General features: G+C 45.2%; 1 protein-coding gene and 1 long non-coding RNA gene across 2 annotated transcripts in view; both read left to right on the forward strand.

Annotated features, from left to right (window-relative positions):
- The first annotated feature begins 231 nt into the window (after positions 1–231).
- On the forward strand, positions 232–9,661 carry LOC117032188 (uncharacterized). The gene is made up of 5 exons (XR_004424697.1): positions 232–412; positions 6,196–6,425; positions 7,216–7,483; positions 8,739–8,991; positions 9,087–9,661. It is a non-coding gene; the product is annotated as an uncharacterized LOC117032188 (long non-coding RNA).
- A 5,592-nt stretch (positions 9,662–15,253) lies between these two features.
- The window catches only part of HUNK (hormonally up-regulated Neu-associated kinase), a 99,334-nt gene continuing 91,827 nt past the window's right edge, over positions 15,254–22,760 (forward strand). Inside the window, exon 1 of the mRNA XM_033091010.1 lies at positions 15,254–15,531. Coding sequence (XP_032946901.1) covers positions 15,271–15,531 — 261 coding nt within the window. The 5' untranslated portion in view covers positions 15,254–15,270. The remainder of the gene's footprint in view (positions 15,532–22,760) is intronic.

Genomic DNA, 22,760 nt, shown 5'->3' on the forward strand with positions numbered 1-22,760 from the left:
GAATTTTTTTAAGGATAAATTCCTAGAAGTTGCTGGGTCAAAAGGTATGCACATTTTCAAGATCTTTTCACATATAGTCATACAATATGGTTTTCTCATTTCCGAAGGACCAAAACTGAATGTTTAACAGAATTCTTCTTGCATGCTTTAAATGAGATTTACTTTCTCTAAAACAATAAAGGGTTAATGTATTTTTGACTATTCTAACTGTTTATCTTTATGACTTTTTCTTTTTTATACTTGTTATTTCAATAAAGTCAGTAGTGCTTCTGAGAAGAAATATTAGGAAGCTTTCTAAAAATATCACGTCTTTGCAAAAATGTTCAGATTTGAAAATGAAATGTGTCCCTAATAATTGAATCCCACTGAAAACCAATTCATCGCTGTTCTAAGGAGCAAAGAAAATTGCATGGTGAGAAGTGTGACTGTCACACATTACCTATGACTTGCGAGCTTGCTTGAATGAAAATCCAGAGCCCAGATGTACAAAGAGAAAATTAAACTTTTTAGTTTCATGATAGTGATATGACATTTCATCTCTTAGAACATGATAGAATGCTGAGTTTTAATCTTATTAGGGACCATCCTGTCTCTTTCATTTTTGCACACCTTTAGTTACATGAATGATGGGTGTTATCCTGATGCATAATCTAATTTTTATAGTTGCACTAAAGTTGCAGAGTTAATAAACATACTCTCATATCATACATAATGCAGCTGTAGCTGCATTTACAGTTTATAATCTATGTATACTCGAGCTTTCCTTAGACTTGTATTTTAAGTTCTGCATACTAAAAGTTACATGTGTGAATGAGTTAGTTTCACGGTATCTAATATTAATATGTAGTTTAGCCAATGTGATGTCTGGCTCCTTCAACCATATCAGGAAGATGGCCTGTAAAACATACATCTATCTGTTTGTCAGTCTGCCTACCTCCCTGTGAGCCAATGATAGCAAAATAAAATACTAAAGACTCCAAGTTCTTAGATTAAAAATAAAATGATTTATAGTAATTTTCTTTTCCCCTTGACTTTCACTGAGATATAATTGACATATAACATTGTATTAGTTTAAGGTGTAAAATATAATGATTTGATATGTGTATATATTGCATAATGATTACCACAGTAACTTTAGTTAATGTCCACTACCTCACAGAGTTACGATTTTTTATCTTGTGGTGAGAACTTTTAAGATCTACTCTTTTAGCAACTTTCAAATATACAATACAGAACTGTTAACTATAGTCACCATGCTGTACATTACATCCCCACTGCCTCTGGCAACCACGAATCTATTCTCTGTTTCCAAGTCTTGTTTTTCTAGATTTCTTTATATAGAATTCTTTATATGTGAGATCATACAGTATTTGTCTTTTTCTGTCTGACTTACTTCACTTAGTGTAATCTCCTCAAGTTCCATCCATTTTTGTCTAAAATCATATGGCAATTCCATTTTTAATTTTGTGAAGAACCTCAACACTCTTTTCCATCATGGCTGCACCAATTTACCTTCCCACCCACAGTGCACAGAGTTTCCTTTTTCCCACATCCTCGCTAACATTTATTTTTTGTCTTTTTTGAGGATAGCCATTCTAACAGGTGCATTTCCCTAATGATTAATGATGTTGAGCACCTTTTCATGTACCTGTTGGCCTTTTACATGTCTTTGGAAAAATATCTATTCAGTTCCTCTGCCCATTTTAAAATAAGATTTTTTTTTTTTGGCACTTAGTTGTATGAGTCGTTTTCATATTTTTTGATATTTGTCAGATGTATGGTTTGCAAATATTTTCTCTCATTCCATAGGTTGTCATCTTATTTTATTGATATTATCCTTTGCTGTATAGAAGCATTTTAGTTTGATGTTGTCCTGCTTGTTTGTTTTGCTTTTATTACCTTTGTTTTTGGTGTCAAATCCAAAAAACCATTGCCAAGACCGATGTTAAGGACCTTACCGCCTATGTTTTCTTTTAGAATTTTTATGGTTTCAGGTCTTATGTTCAAGTCTTTAACGCATTTTGAGTTGATTTTGTGTAAGGTGTAAGGTAGGATTTCACTTTCATTCTTTTGCATGTTGCTGTCCAGTTTTCCCAACACCATTTATTGAAGAGACTATCTTTTCCCCATTTATAGTCTTGGCTCCATTGTTGTAAATTAAGTGATCATATATATGTGGTCTTATTTCTGGGCTCTCTATTCTGTTCCAGTGATCTATGTGTCTGTTTTTATGCCAGTATCATACAGTTTTGATTACTATAGTCTTGTCATATAGTTTGAAATAGAGTGTGATACCGCCAGCTTTTTTCTTCTTTCTCAAGATTGCTTTAGCTATTTAATGCCTTTTGTGGGTCCACACAAATTGTAGGATTATTTTTCTAGTTCTGTGAAATATGCCTTTGGACTTTTGATAGGGATTGCATTGAATTTGTAGATTGCTTTGGGTAGTATGAACATTTTAACAATATTAATTACTTGAATCCATAAGCATGGGCTATATTTCCATTTATTTGTGTTTTCTTCCATTTCTTTCATCAGTGTCTTATAGTTTTCAGTGTACAAATCTTTTATCACCTTGATTAAATTTTTATTATTGATTTTGTGTTCCACAACTTTATTGAATTTGTTTATTAGTTTTTAACAGTTTTTTGGTGGTGTCTTTAAGGTTTTCTATATATAATATCATATATCATCTTCAAATAGAGACACTTTCACTTCTTCCTTTCTGATTTGGATGCTGTTTATTTCTTTTTCTTGCTTATTGCTCTGGTCAGCACTACGTTACAGTACTATATTTAATAAAAGTGGTGAAAGTGGGGGTCCTTGTGTTGTTCCTGATCTTAAAGGAAAAGCTCTCAGTTTTTCACTGTTGAGTTTGACATCAGCTGTGAGCTTGTCATATATGGCCTTTATTATGTTGAGGTACATTCCCTCTATACCCAGTTTGTTGGTAGTTTCTATCATGAATGGATGTTGAATTTTATCCAATGCCTTTTCTGCATCTATTGAGATGATCTGTGGTAATTTTCTTTGGCAGTGTTTGTAGCAACAGATAATTACTATCCTGTAGCAGGGTTCATTTTCAATGACTTGTCACTATTATTGATGCCAGCCTCCCATGAACAGTCTTGAGATCTTTGTTTGGTAGGGGTTTCCTACATGTCTTTTTAACATGTCCCCTTTCCGTGTCATTTAAGTGACCTCTAGCATCATGAGTAATTCTTTGAAATAATTTGTTCTTGGTCCAGCCACAGCTTTACATGCTTGTGTATATAACTATGGCTCAAACTTTGCTTCCTCATTTTCATCACCAGTACCATAGGGATACTGGCACTTTCTTCCACTTGCATCTCTGGGATCTGGGAGGCAGATGAAAATTTGCACATGAAGGGGATATACACTGAGCTTAAAAAGTGAAATAACTAAGCTTTTAAGATCCTTCAAAAAATTTTTTTTCAAATGTGAAATTAGCTCAGGTAAGTTTAATCAACAAATTCAGGTAACATTTTTTTTATTAGACCAAGAAAATTTCTGTTATACCAAGGTCCTTGTATTTTGTATCAGCTAAGACTTTAGGGCTTGAATTTTTCAAGGATTGGCTACTTGTAACAAGGTGTCCTAGCCAGGTGAGGTCCACAGGGTTCCTGGGATGTCTGAGCTCTGAAGCATAACCGTGGACACTTAGGAGTGTCTGTATTATTTTCTGTCATTTTAATGGGATCCAGAAGTTCCTTGGGGTAGACATTTACTCCTGTTGATGATAGCTTATATTCATAAATCATGACGCCATGAAACATTGCAACTTAGTCTCTCTCCTGCCACCTGTGAAGAATTCCAGATGTTTGCATAGTCCCCAAATTCTCAGGTCCATGTCAGAGTTGTCTGATCCTATTTAGAGTTTGCAGAAATTGTGAAAAATATTCCTAAAATGTCTTCACCCTTAATTAAAATTCCAGGAAGCCCAGAAACTTGTGGATAACACAAGTAAGTTGAAATAGAAATGTCCCACTATCTCAACTCATAAATGATATCCCTTCTTACATTTTTTAAAATCCTGAATATTAAATGGGCACGGGGTGGGGTGGAAGCCCAGTGGTTCCTCATAGCATATTTCCATCAAGTTGTTTTTACCTTGGTGCCTGGGTTTTTCTTCCTTGGCAGTTTTCAGCATTCTCTTGGAAGTGAATGCACACCATTCGTCAGTTGCCAAAGTTTTATTTTATGCCCATTTTATTTTGTGCCATGTACTGTATCCCCAAAAAGAGCTATAATTTTGACTTTCATTAAAGTAGACCTCATTAAAATCTTTTATTGCATTTTTTTGGTACAAGTCTGGACTGTGAATCTGCTATTGTGCATTTAGATTTGTCTGTATCAGCTTAAATGTTCATATTCTTATTTAGTCTCTTTTCAGATTACTTTGTATTTTGAATTTTATACTTTTGACCTAAAAATATCATTTAATTTTTGTACTTCTTTTACTTTTTATGTCCATCTTGACACTGGAAGACTCACTTATCTCTACTACTGTCATTTAATCTCTCTGTTAAGGTCTAGCACCTTCCTCTAGCTGGAACATAATGCAGAGGCCTTAGTTCAACCTCCCCTGCTGGCCAAGAGGCCAGTAGCTAAGGTTAAGTGACAATACAACACAGTTGGTGAAGTACTGGTCTGAATAAGGGAACAATGCCACCATATGCTAAAGGAGCTGCAGGGCCTTGCCAGCATGTGCTGGCAGAGGCTAAAAGAGAACAGAAGGACTGGATTCTCAGGTGCTGAATCAAGGGGAGTGGAACATGAAGTTAGATAAGGGAGAGCTTATCAACTTGGGAGCACTCCCCCAGGATATAGGATCTAGCAAGATGGGTAGTGATTTTTTTATTTTTATTTTTATTTTTTGATATGCCACCCAAAGCACAGGAAACAAAAGTGAAAAGAGACAAATGGGATTGCGTCAAACTAAAAAGGTTTTGCACAACGAAAGAAACAATCAACAACATGAAAAGGCAACCTACAGAAAGGGAGAAAATATTTGTAAAACATATATCTGATAATGGGATAATATCCAAAATATATAAGAAACTCAAGTGACTCAATAGTAAAAAAAAAACACCAGATAACCTGATTTAAAAATGGGCAAAGGACCTGAATAGACATTTCTGAAAAGAAGATATACGAATGACCAATAGGTACATGAAAAGGTGCTCAACTTGACTAATCATCAGGGAAATGCAAATCAAAACTACAATGAGATATCACCTTACACCTGTTAGAGTGGTTATTATCAGAAAGACAAGAGATAGGAAGTATTGGTAAGGATGTGGAGAAAAGGGAACCCTTGTGCACTGTTGGTAGGAATGTAAATTGGTGCAGCCACTATGGAAAACAATATGAAGTTTCCGCAAAAAATTAAAAATACAACTACCTTATGATCCAGCAATTCCACCCCTGGATATATATCTAAAGGAAATGAAATAAGTATCTCAAAGAGATATCTGCACTCGTAGTAGTATTCACAATAGCCCCGATATAGGAACAACCTAAATGTCTGTCCATGGATGAATAGACAAAGAAAATGCAGTGTATATGTACAATAGAATATTATTCAACCATAAATAAGAAGGAAATATTCCATTTGTGACAACATGAACGAACCTGGAGGACGTTATGGTAAGTGAAATAAGCCAGACTCAGAAAGACAAATACTGCATGTTCTGATTTATATGTAGAATCTAAGGTTGTCCAACTCATAGAAACAGAGAGTAGAATGGTGATTAGAGGGACTGGGAGGAGGGGAATATGGGGAGATGTTGGTCAAGTGGTACAAAGCTTCAGTTATACAAGATAAATTAGTTCTGAAGATCTAATGTCCAACAATATGATTTGGTTAATAATATTGGATTGCATACTTGAAATTTCCTGAAAGGATAGATCTTAAGTGTTCTCAGCCACACACACACACACACACACACACACACACCCCCCATATCATGCACAAATGTATGCACAGTAACTATGTGAGGTGATGGATATGTTAATTAAGTTGATTGTGATGAATATTTCACAATGTATACATCTATCAAACCATCAAGTTGTATCCCTTAAATATATACAATTTTTAGTTGTCAATAAAAATTCAACAAAATTGAGAAAAAAAGATATTGAGCCTTCCTTCTACCTTGCCTTCTTTTAAAGATCGCTGTCTTTGGAGGAAGCCAACTGCCTTGTCACGAGGACACTCAAACCACCGTTTGGAGAGGTCTGTATGGCAAGGAACTGAAGCCTCCTGCCAACCGCCAGCATGAACCTCTCAGGCTTGCATCTGGAGTTGGATCTTCCATCCTCAGTCAACCCTTCGGTTGACCGCAGTCTCAGCCCATATCTTGACTGAACTTCATGAGAAACACTGAGTTGGAATCTACCAGGTAAGTTACTCACGTGAACTCTGTAAGATAATGAATATTTATTGCTGTCTTAAGCCACTAAGTTTTAGAGTGATTTATTACACAGTAATAGATGATTAATATAGGGAAATATCCAAACTCTTCAATGACTGTTTAGGTTTGACTTGATATCCAGAAACCTGAAGAGTGATTATGGGTCCCCTGTTACAGTGGGAGCATATGGGGACAACATAGTAAATGGAGGCGTGGCCCAGATCAAGCTCATAGTGGGTCCACCATATCCATGGACTCATGTCGTGATGTTTCAACAGTTTCCCAATGTACAATTAGAATGGTTATATTTGGTATCTGCACAACCACAGCATTGAGATAAGAGATACCGTAGTGGAGAAGGCCATATAGAAGACACTGAAAGGTAGCAGCTCATCCCAAGAAGAATACTAGAGATTAGTTTCACCCTGAAGTACTTAAAGGATATAGATGTGATGTCCCCAACATAGCTCCATTTAATTCACCAGACTGGTCCCTGCAAAACCACTGGATCCTGGACAGTGACAGTGGATCACTGCAAACTCAGCCAGAAGTAGCACAAATTGCTGCTGTTGGGTCTGGTATGGTATTTTTACTAAAGCACATGAACATAATGTCTAGTCCCTGGTATGTGATCTTTGATCTGGTGAGTGTATTCTTTTCCATCACTATAAAAAAGGAGAAAAAAGAAATGATTTGCATTCACTTTGAACAGGCAATAATATATATTTATAGTTTTCCCTTGGTTTATGTTAACTCTTCCTCTCTATGTCATGTACAGTCTGAAGAGAACTGGTCCGGCTGACCATCCTGCAGGATGTCACCCTGGCCCACTCTATCAATGTCTCATGCCAATCAAATGGATGAGCAAAAGGCTGCAAGTGTACTGGGGATAATGGCAAAACAATGGAAGATAAACACATTTCAGAGTCTCGCCACATCATTATAGGAATCTAGTGATCTGAGACACGCTGGAGCTTGCCCTCAAAAATACAGGACAAAGGACTGGATCTCGCATCTTCCACCAGGAAGAAGGAAGCACAATGCAGGTAGGTCCTACGGTTTCTGGTGGTGGCATATTCCATACCTGGGAATACTCTCCCAACCCACAGACTGGCTTACACAGAAGGCTGCCAGCTCTAGGGAAGGCCCAGAGGGAGGGTTCTGGAGGAAATCTGGGATGCAGAGCAAGCATCCCTGCTGCTCAGGTCATTTGAGCCAACAGACCTTAGGTTACTAGAGATATCGGTGGTGGGAAAGACCACCGTGCACAGCTTACAATAAGTCCCAGTGGGAGAATCATAAAGCAGATCCCTAGGGTTCTGGAACAAGGCCAGGCCATGTGCAGTGGAGAATTTTACATTCTTCAAAAAAGAGATCTTGGTGCACTGGTGCTGGACGCCCATAGAGCATGCAGACATGGTATACCAAGTAACATACCTGCAGAACTGCCCATGGTAGGCTGGATTCTGTCAGACCCATCAGGAAAGGACTCAGTGCACTCAGCAGCATCCACTGCAAGAGAGAAGCCCTGTATCCGAATGGAACATGAGCAAGCTATGCAAGCAGGTGGTTTAGACTTCCATGGCCTGCACTACCGTCGCACCAGCAACTCTCCATCAGCTCACACCTGTGGCCACAACTGGGAGGGGGATCCCTTATGACTCACCGATGGGGGAGGAAAAAGCATGAGCTTGGTTCTTGGATGGTGTTTATATGTGTACAAGCCAAAACCAGACAGTGACTGCCCTCAGGATTTGTCTTAAAGACAACAGTGAAGGGAAGTCCTGCTAATGGGTGGAATATCAGAGGCACACCTGGTCTACATGGAGAATATTTACCATCTATTTTATCTATCTATCTATCTATCTATCTATCTATCTATCTATCTATCTATGTACACAGACTCATTGGTGGTAACAAAAGGCTTGGTCAGTCGATCATGAGCCTGGAAGGAGAAAAATTGGAAGATCAGGGTTAAGGAGGTCTGGGTTGGGGCGTATGATGGACCTATGACCGAGGGCACAAAGCGTGAAGGTCTTCACCCCCATGTCAGCTCTCACCTGAAAGCCTTCACATTGAAAGGAAGAGGCGCTGAACAACCACAGCTTTCAGCCTTGCACTTTTCATTTTATTTTAAATTTATTGTTTTCTAATTTATGTCCTAGTCACTCTCCATTTTTACTTAAGACAACAATAACCAAAATAGTTTCTGTGTGGCATCTTCACGCATATTTGTCTCATTTTATCTTGGCAAGAGTCCTGGGAACTAGAAATGACAGAGAGGACTAATTTCCTTTTCAGATGGAAAAAACTGATGTTCAGAGATAATAACTGCCCTGTTCAGGGTCATCGAGCCAGCTGGTGAGGGAGGTTCTGGTTTCCAGACGAGTTTTCTGTCTGTGGTTCTCTGGGCGTCGTCTCAGGCTGTGGAAGGAAAGAAGAGCCGAGTCAACCAGCAGGGGGCGCCTGCCTCTACTCTGCATTTGGCCATCAGCCTGTCCAGAGCAGCCTTCTGCCTGCCATCAGCCTGCCTGAGTGCCCGGAGCTGTGACTGGTGAGTGGGCTCAGTTCCAGAGTGCTTTTCTCTCATAGCATCTCCTCCCACTGGTCACAGTTTACAGTTGTCCGTGTTGTGTGCTCACTCTTCAGGTCTCGCTGCACACCGATCAGCGCTGCTCATTTCTGCCCAGTCTCCAGCAAGAAATGGACAGGCGTCAGCACCTGTAGGTGGAGACCATCAATTTCAAGCCTTGTGCTAATAATAACCTTCTCCTTCCACCATAACGCAAATGTGGAGCTTGTCATAGAGGTTTATCGCTGTGGCACGAATATTGATTTTTTTTTTTCAAATATGCCTTTATGATGCATGCTTGCTCCAGCAGGACTCAGTTTTGTTGTGTTTCTTTTTTCTGCTGTATTATTTATTAGGATCCCTTCTTCTGCAACAAGAGACTCTGTAAATTGCAAATTCATTCAACCACAACAAGTTTGTATTGAGTACTTTCTATGTGCCAGGAACCATGCATAGGGCACTTAACAAAAATCCCAGCCCTCACAGAACCTCCCTTCTAGGGAGGGAGACAGACAGTAAACAAAATAAATTGGGGAAATATATGATTTGCCACATGGCAATAAGTGCCATGAAGGAAAACAAAGCAGAGAAGGGGAATAGGGAGTTGGTAGGCAGTGGGTGATGTGTGGTCTGGGGGAAGTTCACATTGTAAATGAAGATGTCAAACAAGGGCTCCCAGAGAGGGTGACATTTGTACAAAGACCCAAAGCTCACCGGAGGGAACCAGCTCTGCAGATATTTGGGAGAAAGATATTCCAGAGAACTGATCATGTAAAGAGCCCACAGTGGGAGCGGCTTGTATGGGGAGCATGTGTGGGGAGCAGCTCTCAGGCCATTCTGGCTGCAGTGGAGTGAATAAGCAAAGGTAAGTTCAGAGAAGGTGAAGGCACGAGGGTGAGATGCCACATAGGGTGAGATGCCACATAAGCCATGGCGATGATGTTGCTGATGAGTTGAAATGGGAAGCCACTTCCAAATGAGAAATGCAGGCAACGAGAGACCTTCCGGAGCAGTATGTGTGATGGCCTCTTCCTATAGCCTATTATAACTTCCGTTCCTTCCCAATAGCCTGTAGCTGAGGTTTGCAAGAAGAGGCCAAACCTCAGGATGTGGAGTCCTACTGCTCCGGGCTCCCGTGTGGCTGGGAGGTGAGGGACGCATTTATCTTACTGAAGTAGTCATGACATGGGGTCCTTGCGGACTGATGGAGGTACAACCATGGTAAGCGTCCCTCATAGGGTGACGCTTCAGCATCCTGTTTGAAGAGTGCTCCTTTCTCTTTCTGAACACCCATGTTGTTGGGAAGTGGAAGGCGGAGGCCAGGCTTGGTACCAGAATCCACACTCCATCACGCGCCAGGTGCCACATGAAGCCCAGAGACTTTCGTCTCATGCACAGACAGACCAGAGTTGAGATGAGTTACCACGGTTGTTGTTCCACACCTAAACTATGCCAGGCGTGCACAGGGCTTGGGATACAAAGTCCCTGGTGTCATGGACCTTAACTTCTAGAGGGACAGAGGGAAAGTGAACACATAAACTGATGTGCACTCTTATGTCAGCTACTGATGAATGGCCTGAGGAACGATTGAGCAGGCTGTGGGGGTAGAGAAAATGGTTCTCCGACTGAGAGAGCAGAGCCCTGAATGAAGGGAGGGACGGCCCATAAGACCATCAGACAATCTGGAAGAAGTGCGTTGCTGGCAGAGGGAACGTCCGGGGACAAAGGCTCTAAAGTAGGAAAGAGCTTGGTGGCTCGCCGGCCGGAAAAGCAAGAGGCAGGTGCAGCTGGGTCTCAGGAGACCAGACTCTGCAGAGGGAGGCAGGGGCCATGCGAGGATAAGTGTCTGCAGGTGTCTTCTCTGTGGTGGGCATTGGACAGTTTGGGGCAGGAAAGTGATGTGGTCTGATTCCCATTTTGAAGAGATGGTTTTGGCTTTGTTGTGGAAGCAAGAGATACCAGGTAGGAGATGAGAGAGGATGGTGGCTTGAAGGTGAAAAGAGGGTGATGAGAAATGATCACACGTGGGCATATTGTGAAAGTAGAACCCATAGGATTTGCTGAGGGATTGGATATGAGGATCAGGAAGGACAGGAAGCTAAGGAAGACTCTTTGACCTAGATTTTTGGGTGAATGTGGGTGAAGTCCTAGGAAAGGGTTGAGGAAGTGTGTGTGTGTGTGTGTGTGTGTGTGTGTGTGTGTGTGTGTGTGTGGTGAGCCCAGGTTAAGTCTGAGATCCGATAGGACACCCTGGGGGAGATGAAGAGGGTTGGCCGCAGGATATGGGATTCAGGTCAGAGATCCAACCTGGAGATTCCTCAATAACAGGGACAGTGGTGTTTGTGAAATTCTGGGGACATTCTCCAGTAACTTCTTTCAGGGTTGTCATGATAATACATAGTATTGATGGAAGAAATAAGAGCTAAAATTTACCATGTGTTTCTAAAGTGATGAGTCACGATTCGTTTTTAGAGAATTACTTCATTGAGTATTACAGCCTTCTTTCCAAGACCATGTTAAGGCCACCTTCACACCCCAACCAGTCTTCTACTAAGGAACCGTTCCTTCTCAGCCTTGCACTGTGCACATTCAACAGCTGGGTGTTGTGAAAAGAATAATGGTGGGTATGACCTCTGGGGATACGAGTGCAAGTCCTGTCTCTGTTATTTACTGGAAGCTTTGTTTTGGGAGAACTAATGTATAAAGCTTACAGAATGTTTTCCAGGCAAAGTTCGTTCGTGCTTATTGTCTTGGCTTTGCTATCCATTCCTTCTCCAGTCACCAGGCAGCTTATGGCAGCCTCACCTCCTCTAGCCAACTTCATTTCCTGGTCGTGCCAGCCTGATTACTTCTAATTGTCTTTGACTGCTTCCAGCTGGGTCTCCTAGCTGGCGTTCTATGGGGGCACACAGATAGTCTCCCAACCATCTGGAGGGAGAAGATGGGGAAGGAGATGGAGAGGAAGGAAGCAGCTGGTACAAGTCAACTGAGAAAGCTTTCCAGTGTGATTGGTAATATTTTTTAAAGAGCTAACTCATCCAAGTTAGAGAATGACCCATGTTTGACAAGACAAATGATTATATTTGTTGACCACCCCCCCAAGGCAAACAACAATTAACTGCAAATGCTTTTAGAAAGTTATCAGAAATACCCTCCTCTAGAACAGATGGGGTCTTGTTCTCAGAAGCCATGAAAATCCGACTCACTTGAGAATCAGTGAACAATGACTCACTCATTTATTCAACAAATATTTATTGAACAATGACCATGTCTCAGGCACTGTACGAGATGCTCTAGGGCAAATAAATTATCAAATAAGATGGCTCTCATTCTCCATGGGTCTAGAAGAGAGAAAAAGAAAGACATTCATAGTGATGTAGGACATAAGAAGAATGTGGAATGAGTGGTATGAAGTAAGAGAGGATGGAGAAGTGATCTGCCTTTTGCAGCTCATTGACTGCAGAGGGGTTTGTGGGAAAGGGGACATCTGTACTAGGTAGAAAGGAGGCAGAGGCGGCAGATCAGGGCTGGGGGTGGCATAGCAAAGGTACAGAAATGAGGAAGCCTGATCTGGGATGAAGACAGCTGAAATTTAGCGCCCAGGGAGACCCCAATGGAAGGATAAGAGATTTAGTTTAGGATAATTAGGGAATCTTCAATGCTGGATGACTGCTTTTCAACCAGATGTTTTCTGCATATCTAATATGAGGGCAACACATTGCTTTGTGTACTAATTTGTCTTACATGTAGGAATTTCTGGGGTTATTCCTTATTAAACAAGGTCATTTCAGAGAACAGGACCTGTAGTTCAAAAACCGGTTACTAAGCCCAGGGAGGCGTAGGATTTGTACTTCTCTTTGGCATCCATCCTAGCTGATGGAATTAGCAGTGAACTTGAATCAAACCCAGTCATCAGGCTTGAAAAAGATTTAATGGGCCTGGTTTTTCTCTCTCTCCTTCACCCCTTTCCTGACCTCCACCCCGAGAGGATAATTAAAAGGAAAGAAAATCTCTATTTCATTGTAAATGTCTTCCACCATTTCTGTGCCTGAAGCTAATTTTTTTTAAGGCCATAAAGACACTTTGACGAACCATCTCTGACATTCGCCTCACACCATAATAAAATTTCTAAATTTTCATATAGAGCTAATGTGCTGATATTAAAAAAAAAGAAAATCATACTCTCTTAATACAACACTGGGGGAACTCCAAAACCTTTTCTGAAAGAAGATTCAGCATGGTTTTGTCCCCTAAGTGGGCTCCACGTTCCTCATTTATTAGACAGTTGAACATTTACTCTGTAGGTGCTGTGCTGGTCACCCAGCCTGCACCCCGTCCCCCCCATGTTACTGTCCTCTTAAAATGTGATCATTGAATCAGAGACATTCAAGTGATTGGGTGGGCCTTGCAGAAACTGTGGGGGTGGGGTAGTGGCAAACGTAAGCACATCAAGGAGCACGTTTGCAACTGTATCTTTAACATTGGGAAATGGAAACAAGGAGAAGACTCATAGAGAACACAGCTCAGTCATTACAAGGCTGGTGACTTGCAGCATGTGAGCAGTTGATTCTAGCATCCCATTTAAAATGAGATCTATTTAAACTAGAAGTTTCTCTGGGTCACTTTTCAAATAGGCCAGAGATCCCTCAAGACGCTGAATTAGTGACAGCTGTTCCCCGCCCCCCAATTTCAGAGTATTCGATATGGACCATGCCGAACTTATTGGCTGAGGAGTCAAACGAAAGGAACTTGGCGAGGACCGAATCTTGCCTTTGAACTTGGACGTTGTATGATCAGGGGTTAAGGATGCATTAAACATTGGCGCCTTTTATCTGGCTGCTCAACAGGTAGCATTTTGTAAACGCCTCCCCCTACCTATCCTCGAGCTTCTCCCTCCCGAGATTCCTCATTTGTAGTTTGAGAAGACGTTGGGGAACCTGGAGAAGATCAGAATCGCCAGGGCAGCTGTTACTTGTTTGTGAGGGATGAGCACAGTCGTCGGGCGCGAGAACAAAAGCCTCTCGGAGCGGGGAGCTGGCCCACCTCGTCCCGCAATCGCCCGCAGCATTTCAATGGAAAGCAAAGGTGTAAACGTACTAGCAGAGCAGCAAACGCCCTGGTTCCTACGTTGCTGCTGCTACTATTATTGTTGTGGTTGCTCCTCCTCCAACAGAGCCATCCGGTCTGCACGCGAGCCTGGGCAGACGCCCCGCCACCTCCCCGTCCTTCCTTCCACCCATCCATCCACCCAGGGTCCAGAGGGCCCTACAGTGTGCCAAGCCCTGGGCCGAACACTGGGCACCTAAGCCACAGTCCACGGGGTCGGGAGCGCCTCCCTCCCTTCCTCCTGCCCCGGATGGGTGCGGCTGGTGGGGGGTTTCACCGCCGAAAGGTCCAGAAAGCCCAAGCCCAGAATCCCGGCGAGAGGCGCAGCTGGAGTCAGCCCGACCTGGGCTGCTGGGAGCGCGCGTCTTAGAGGCGGCGGGGAGACGGGTCTGGTGCTCAGGTGGCTCCGCCGCCCTTTCTGCCGCTCCCCTCCTCGGACCCTCCCCTCTCCAGCGAGGGTCGAGTTTGGCTGCTGCGCGCGGGGAAGGAGGGGCTACGAGGGATTTGAAAGTGCACAGGCTGCGGAGTGGAGCTCGCATCTGTTCCCGCCGCCCGCGACCGGATTGAATTTCTGCAAATTCAAACTGAATGGGGCTTTCTTCTGCTGCCTTCCAGAGGGCGCCTGCAGCCCGCCGCGCGCTACTCTGGGGCGGGAGCGGCCGCCCGGCGCCCAGCTAGGAGCCAGCCAGCGAGCCGGACTCGAGCCCGTGCGGGCCAGCCCGCGGCGGCAGGGCGAAGGCTGCGGAGGCGCCCGGGATCGGGGACCCAGGCACCGGGGCTCGGGGACCCAGGCACCGGACCGCGCCCCCGCCACCCCTCCCGGGTCAGCGCTGCTCCCTGCGCCCCCCGGCGGGGGGACTGTCATCAGCCGCCCTGACGGGACCCGGGGCAGAGTCCAGTGTCCGGAAAGGAGCCCAGGCGACCCTCTGAAGAAGAACTTCTTGGGGGCGGTTCCCTGGGACCCGGTTGCCTGGCGGCCGCTATTGTCTGCACGCGGCGCTCGGCGGCGGCCCGGGGCGCGGGAGACGCGGGCCGGGCGGGGCCGGGCCCGGGGCGGCGGCAGGAGGAGCCGGGGCAGCTGGGGGAGCCGGAGCAGAAGGAGGAGCTGCGAGAGCAGGAGCCGAGCCGGAGGCGCGCGGGCCGCTGGCAAGCGCGATGCCAGCGGCAGCCGGGGACGGGCTCCTGGGCGAGCCGGCGGCGCCCGGGGGCGGCGGGGGCGCTGAAGATGCGGCCAGGCCGGCGGCGGCCTGCGAGGGAAGTTTCCTGCCGGCCTGGGTGAGTGTCGTGCCCCGAGAGCGGCTCCGTGACTTCCAGCACCACAAGCGCGTGGGCAACTACCTCATCGGCAGCAGGAAGCTGGGCGAGGGCTCCTTCGCCAAGGTGCGCGAGGGGCTACACGTGCTGACCGGAGAGAAGGTGAGCCGCCCGGGGCTGGGGGACCCTGCCGAGAGCACTGCGCCGGGAGTCCGGCTGCGTACTCCTGGCCGGGCGCCTCCCCGGCCGCCCGCCTTTCTTCTCGGGTTGAAGGAGGGGTCCATCCCAACGCGCGTGCAGGCCCTCAAATTTGGGTTACCCGTCTTTCCCGAGCGGTGGTCTGGGGTCAGTTTCCCCCGGGGGTTGCTGGTTTATTCTTGAAACTGCCCGCTGCCCTTTTGCTCTGGAAGGGTGCCGCCTGGCGGACACCAGCGCAGGGGGTTGGGGGCTTGGCCCTCAAAGCCAGTAGGGGCTGATGAGCAAAGAGGCAGGACCCAGGGCCCGAGTGCGTGAGTCCTTATGTTGAGGGTGGGAGGGCCGATTAGCCGGTCCGTGTGGGAGCTTAGAGTCTGAGCCCCCTTCTGGGCTCAGGGGAGAAGGTGGGGGCCATTCCTCTCCACCTGTGGACTGGGGCAAGTTTTTCGTTCTCAGAGGAGAGTTTTTCGCTCCCCCCTTTCACGCACCCTACCCACTCCTGTTCCTTCCTCTCCTCCATTCATTCCCTGTAAGGACCCTACTCTGGAAGGTACAGACCTACACACTGATACCCCCAGACGTCAGAGGGTGAGAGGTACCTTATGTTTTTGGAAAAGGGGAAAGCAAAGGTAGACCCCCCACCTCCCCGTGACCCTGAGGGGCTCCGGCTGTAGCCTTGGGAGAAGTTAGAAGTTAGTTGTGAACCCCACCAAGCCAGGCCGACATAGATCTAAGCGGCAACTTAGATCTGTGAGAAGAAACCCAAGATATGATGACTTGCATTTGAGGTTAGTGGCCCAGGCACTGGTCACCGCAAACGGTGAGGCTGCTCCTGTCTGGGGGTTGCCACAAGCTTGGAGCTGCTTCAGACCCAAGCTCATGGTCATCTCAGATGCAAGGCTCCCCGCAGCCTGGGGTTTGCTCAGTGCTGGCCTGGGCGCAGCCCCTTTTTGTGGCCCATTGTCCAGGATGGCATTGGCAGTATGGGAAGGACAGGGATGCTTCAGGCTGCCTACCTATGTTTCTGCCTGCTGACCTGAGATTCTCTGCCCGGCCTGGGAATTCCTGGGAATGCCTTGCTGTGGGACCTCTGACTGCAATGCAAGTTCCTCTGCCCTCCTGTCCCCAGTATCACCTGGCTTTCGTTTCCCTCCTCCATTCCCCACTGTGTCCCAGAGCACCTTGCATTTGAGCACAGGTCTCCATCACCTTGTCACTTGTCCCCTAGTCTTACAGACGCTCTGCATAGGGTGACCCTTTGTTTTGGGTAAGTGGGGTTAGATTGAGTAGTTTAAAAAGTACCTCTTGCTTGAATTTCTGTGCAGAAAGAGAGTGTTCAGGATGAACTCACTGAATTGAGTAACTCTTCAAGACGAAAAAAAAACCCTAACTCCAGACCTCATTCTAGTCCAAAGGGAGCAGCGGCACATTTTATGTGTTCTCAGCCGGCCCGACTTACACATCCTGTCAGGGCCCAGCTTCTTAATTACAGTGCGCTCACTTCTCCATCCCTGTTTCAATTCATGTTGGCACGGGTGGTAGAACTTTATTTTCATTCCAAACATATAGGATTCAGTCTGGTTGTGTATGTTTCCTCTTGAAACGTAGCAAAGAGAGACGAGGCTTTATGCTGACAGCATAATGGCCAACATTACGAGCACATTTATCTCGCCTGCCCTGCTGTGAGGCTGCTTCTGGCTTCTCTCCACTTTCCCGTTCTGTGTCTCCAGCTTCTTACCGGTGCATATTTGCTCCGTCCCATCAGGCTGTTGGCCTTGGCTGAACTGCACGAGGTCGCACTCAAAGCTCAGTCCCTCCCCGGCTGCTTGGATTTTGGAGCTCTGTGCTGGGTCCACACACACACTGCAACGTGGGAGTTCTGCCCAAATAGGGTCCGAGTGAGGAGCCCCCTGCACCCCTTGGTGCTCACACCCCTTCTCTCTCATCTTCCTTAAATGATCAATGTCACTTCTTCTCAGCAAGGGGAGAGCTGTTAATTGGACATAAAATTATTGTGCTGGACTAATGGGTTGGATGTAGTTGAGGACGGTGGTTCTTAGGGGAAGGAGATTGGGAGATGTCTCTGATGTGCTCTTCTCCAGCCTGAAGCATCATGAGAAATCTGGATTTTAGTTCCCCTAATTGCCCGCTTTAAAGAAACAATGTGTCATTCATAGTTTTTATCTCCTGAATCATCCAACACCTTTACTGCTAAACTAACAGTTTTGGGTTTGGGCAGATGGTAGAGATTAAAATGTGTGTGTGCCTGGGAAGGATTGCTGAGTTCATGAGTCCCCAGCCCCACTCATGTTCTGGATATTGTCTGACTAAGGCTGAAACAAAGGTGAAGTCAACTTCACGCTACTTGCTGCCTTGCGGGCTCTTTAAAAGGTGAGCTATTAAGAGGGTTTTCCCCTGGGGAAGAGTTACTCATTGAGCCAAGCAAGGGGAGACCTTGAGGTGACAGAACTGGAGGAAGGGAAATGAAGAGTCCCCCACAGTGGGTAATATGAGTGGCCCAGAAAGGCCTCTCACCCTGATACTTCCCCCTTTTAGGGGGTGCATACTTTTTGGATCAAACACTTCACTTTTCTCCTTTCCTGTTTAAAGGGACACAGACCACAGTGGGAGGGGAATTAAGTCATAAAATCTGTAGTAAGGAATAGATGTGTGCTCCCACACCACCTCCTGAGTGGAAGGACCCAGGGCAGCTAGTGGTGGAGAATCAGTTGATGATAAAACTGGAAGGGGGGATGGAAAAAGAGAAAAAGAGGGGGTACCCACGTTTGGCCTGTTTCCCAGTTGCAGTCTCAAACTATGCACTTTGTAATTTATGCCAAAATCCATAGAACTGCTGGTTTGGGGGGGGGTGGGGTGTGTGTGTGTGTGTATTGCGTTTTAACTTGGTGCACATTTCCAAAAAGATTTTGGGCGAAATCCTCCCTGGCTTGCTGAGAATTACTGTCTGAGTCCAGATGACAACCACCTACTTTTTCTGACTTTCATTTCAGGGTTCAATCCTATCTTATCAAGAGGCTTTTTTTTCCCCACCACTGCCTGCAGGGCAGCATTTTGCCTGCTTTTCCTCTGAAGTTGTTTGTTTGAAAGTCATTTGAATCTAGATGGCTCTTTTACTGCTCTGCTCTGGGCGAGACCTCATTTTGTCCTCGTGAGCTTTGAGTTGAAGCAGTCTCTGTTCGTGTGGCTTTAAAAATAAATAATTCTCTTGGTCGTGTGAAACTCTGAAGTGGTACCTTCTCAGTCAGGGCTGACTGTCTTTGAATAAACTTAGCTTGATGAGTGGAGGAGGAAAAATGATCAGAAAGTCAGATTTTGAAAAGTATTCTCTGTGGCTCTGAGACAAAGAGCAAAGTTGCTGAACAGGAATATCTTGTGATAACTTTGAAAGAGCCAGATAGATTGTGCTCACTGCCTCTGACATTGGTCTCTGATATCTGTGACATGCAAAGTCTCTGGCACGTAATAGGTTATTAGTACATTTTTTAAAAATGACAAAATATAGTTGGAAAGGCTTTTAGAGAAAAGCATAGGTGTATCTCAGGTATAGAGCTTGTGTCATAGGCTATAAAACGGGGAAAGTAGTTGAAACCGCAATTACCTCCTTTAATGATTAAGTCTAAGATACAAAGTTGGGTACATACCATGGTTGGTTAAGATGTTTAAATATCTTGTTCTAACCTTTGGTTAAAAAAACAATCCTGTTTATTGCTTTCATTGGAACTATTTTTGGACTAAAAATAAAAACTGCCTGCTTAGTAAGTTGCCAATAATTATGCTATTTGAGCACGATTGCCAGGTACCTGGAGTGAAGGAGTTACTAAAAATACAACTTACTATGTTTTGCAGAGCAGGAAATATGACTAATTTTAAAGGTGGCCTTTTGGCAGATCTGTTTTTAGCAAGTATTTCTGAAACAAACAGGTGCTAAATCCTGGTTTTTCTTTCTTTCTGTTTTTTTTTTTTTTTTTTTTTTTTTTAAGTGCTAAAAATTCAGGGGTAATAGCTCTGAGGAACAAGAAATGCTTAGAGAACTGGAAATTCCAATTAATCCTCAGCAGGTATTTCTTGGCAAAAAGGAGGCGTTTAGCAAAAGCACCTGCTCAGTTGTATGTGACAAGGCAGTGCCTATAATTTCTGAGATTGCATGCTGCGCTGTTGGGCACAGTCTTTTTTAACTTCTTGCCCTGCCTCATCTTTTTGATGTGCTTGTGAATGGTGGAAATTGGCACGTAGGGCTCGGCTCCTAGTGTTCATTGATATCCAGGTTCCATGGACTTCAAAGCGTGCTTTGAGTCGGCACAACAGTGCTGAATGGTGCCCACGGAGAGGAGTACAACCCGAAATTTTCTCTGCAGGTGCTGGGTCACCCGCATGGGCTGGGTTCGATGGCAGCAGTCTGCATGCTGCTGGCTGTTTCAGTGCCGTGTGGCAGTCATTCTTCCCAGGGGTTATCCTCCCAAAGGTGTGGAAAGTGGAAGCTGTGTCTGCCCGAGGACATGGACAGGCTGGGTGTCCTCTGTGGGAAGGTGGTTTGGGCACAAGGTGTCATTTACCTTAGGATAGGCATCCTGCCTCGATGATTCATGGAAACTGAGCGACCTGCTTTGTGAACTGATTGAAACCCATAGATCCATCCCCAAGCCTTATTTTAGCAAACTGGTGAAACCACTTCCTCGGCTCAGCCTGGACTCTGGCCACTCCCAAGTGCTGGCCCGAATTGAATTTCACACTCCCTGATGGAGTGCTGCTGGCTGGCTGGTAAGATGACCAGTAGGAAAGTGGTGAACCACGGGCCTGAATAGTATCCGAGTAGGCTGATACCTCGAGACAAGGTAGTGAGAGCTATTGTGGCTCCTTTATCGTAAATACCAGCTCAGCGGTATAGTGTTTTGTGGTTTGTTTAAGGCCTCCACGCAGTTTTTCATTAGATGCTTGCAGCGACCCTGGGCGTTGGCTAAGTGAGGAATGCCTTGAGTAGATTTTCCTTCCGGCCTTCTCTATTGCTAGGCTGCCTAACGATAACCACAACCTAGGGGGCGTAAAACAACAGAAACTTATTCTTTGACAGCTCCAAAGGCCTGATGTGTCCAAAATCCAGGTGTCAACAGGACCATACTCCCTGTGTGGGAGAATCCCTCCTTGCCTCTTCCAGCTTCTGGCGCTTGTCTGCAATCCTTGATGTTCCTTGGCTTGTAGACGCAGCACTTAAGGCTCTGCTTCTGTCTTCACATGGTCTTCTTACCTCTGTGTCACCTCTGTCTCCATATCTCCCTCTCCTTCCGTATAAGGACACCGGTCATTGTATTTCGGGCTGACCCTAACCCGGTAGGACCTCATCTTAATTCCGTCTGCGAAGACCCTTTTCCAATAAGGTGACGTTCACACGTGGTTAGGACTTGAATGTATTTTGTGGGACACCATTCGACCTATAAGTTCTTCTTAGATTGTTAGAATTGTGTTGTGGGTGATTTCCTGGTAAGCAGGCCTTCAGCAGGAGACAAATGGTGTCTTAGGGAATGTCCTCAGGACCAACACCTCTGAGGGGAGCGGTGGGGAGCAGCAAAGCGGAGGGAGAAGCTGGGCTCCAGTGTCGTCTTAACTGAAGCCCCTGCCCCTGTCCTGGTGAGCTGTGGACGGAGATGGCCCTTCAGAGGTGTCCAAATTGGGCGAGGGAACTGGCCCTTTATACCTCTGCATGGACCTGTCATTGGGTGGGGACGACCCAGGGAAGTGGGTATGGCCTTGGACAGTTGCCAAGGGCAGTTCCTGGGGCGAGCTTGCACCTGAGAGCCAGCAGTGGCAATAGCTGGGGGAGGGAGCTCTTCAGCCCTGAAGCGAAATCTGGACATTGGGGCATGGCGTCCACTGCTTTCCGAGACAGACAGGACCAGGGTCCAGGGGATCTTAAGTCCAGGCCAATTCCACAAACACCTTGCTGACCCAGCTGTGGTCCTTGGCAGCCTGAAATGTACATTCAACCAGCAAATCTATATTCCAAGCACTCTTAGTGTCCAGGAAATATTCTGGCCACATGTTTCTCTTCAGTTGAAATTCTCGGAGCTCTCTGTTGTGTTTGTAGGTACCTTTTTATGCTGTAGGTGTTTCCTCTTTGATTGGGATATTCAAGTGGGCAAAAAAACCGGCTTGGGTCAGAGCCATTTCTTAACCACCTTTCACCACTTCCACTGTGCCAGCTCTGTCCTACCTAGCTAGGCAATTTCTAATGACTGGGTTCTTTTTGGTTTTTAATCATTTTTGTGTGGTTTTAAGATTCATTTGGTTAAATGCGGTGTAGTTAATACGAACACATGGTCTAAAATTCAAAGTTTCAAGCGGGTATGTCATGAGAGAGAGGTAATTCTGCCTCTTATCCTTGCGCCTCAGAACTGGTTCCTTCCTGGCTACCCCTGCTTCTTGTTTCCTGTGTGTCCTTGCAGGGTAGTGCATATGCATAAAAGTGTATGTGCGTATTTGTAAGTGTATAGGTAGAGAAGGATATATTTTTACACTGTACCTGCTGTTCAGCGTCTTGCTTTGTTTTTTAATTGGGAAATATTGGGGAACAGTGTGTTTCTCCAGGGCTCATCAGCTCAAAGTTGTTGTGCTTCACTCTAGTTGTGGAGGGCAGAGCTCAGCTCCAAGTCCAGTCACCGTTTTCAATCTATAGTTGCAAGGGGCGCAGCCCACCATCCCATGAGGGGATTGAACCGGCAACCTTGTTGTTCAGAGTTTGTGCTCTAACCAGCTGAGCCATCCGGCCGCCCCCAGTGTCTTGCTTTTTTCACTTAGCAATATGTCTTGTACATCCTTCCCCAAACTACTCCAGGACAGACTCATTCTTTTTGATTACTGGGTAGTATTCATTGAATGGAGGTACCACATCTACTTAACCATTCTACTAGATTGGCAAAGATCAAAAACTTTAAGAGTACAGTATATAGACAAATCTAGTAGATCAAACATGGTACCTTGTTTTATCAATAATATTTCTTATTTGCAGGTGAGTTGAGAATGTTTTCATATGTCCAATAACAATGAGCATATAATTTTTGTTAATTGTTCATGTCCATTCACCATTTTTCCCTTGGGTTTTTGGTCTTTTCTCTTACTGATTTATAGGCACTTTTTATATATTAAGGAAATCAGTTCTCTTTCAGTGATCTGTTTTGCAGTTT

Source organism: Rhinolophus ferrumequinum, chromosome 2, assembly GCF_004115265.2.
Source record: "Rhinolophus ferrumequinum isolate MPI-CBG mRhiFer1 chromosome 2, mRhiFer1_v1.p, whole genome shotgun sequence".
NCBI classification, from domain to species: Eukaryota; Metazoa; Chordata; class Mammalia; order Chiroptera; family Rhinolophidae; genus Rhinolophus; species Rhinolophus ferrumequinum.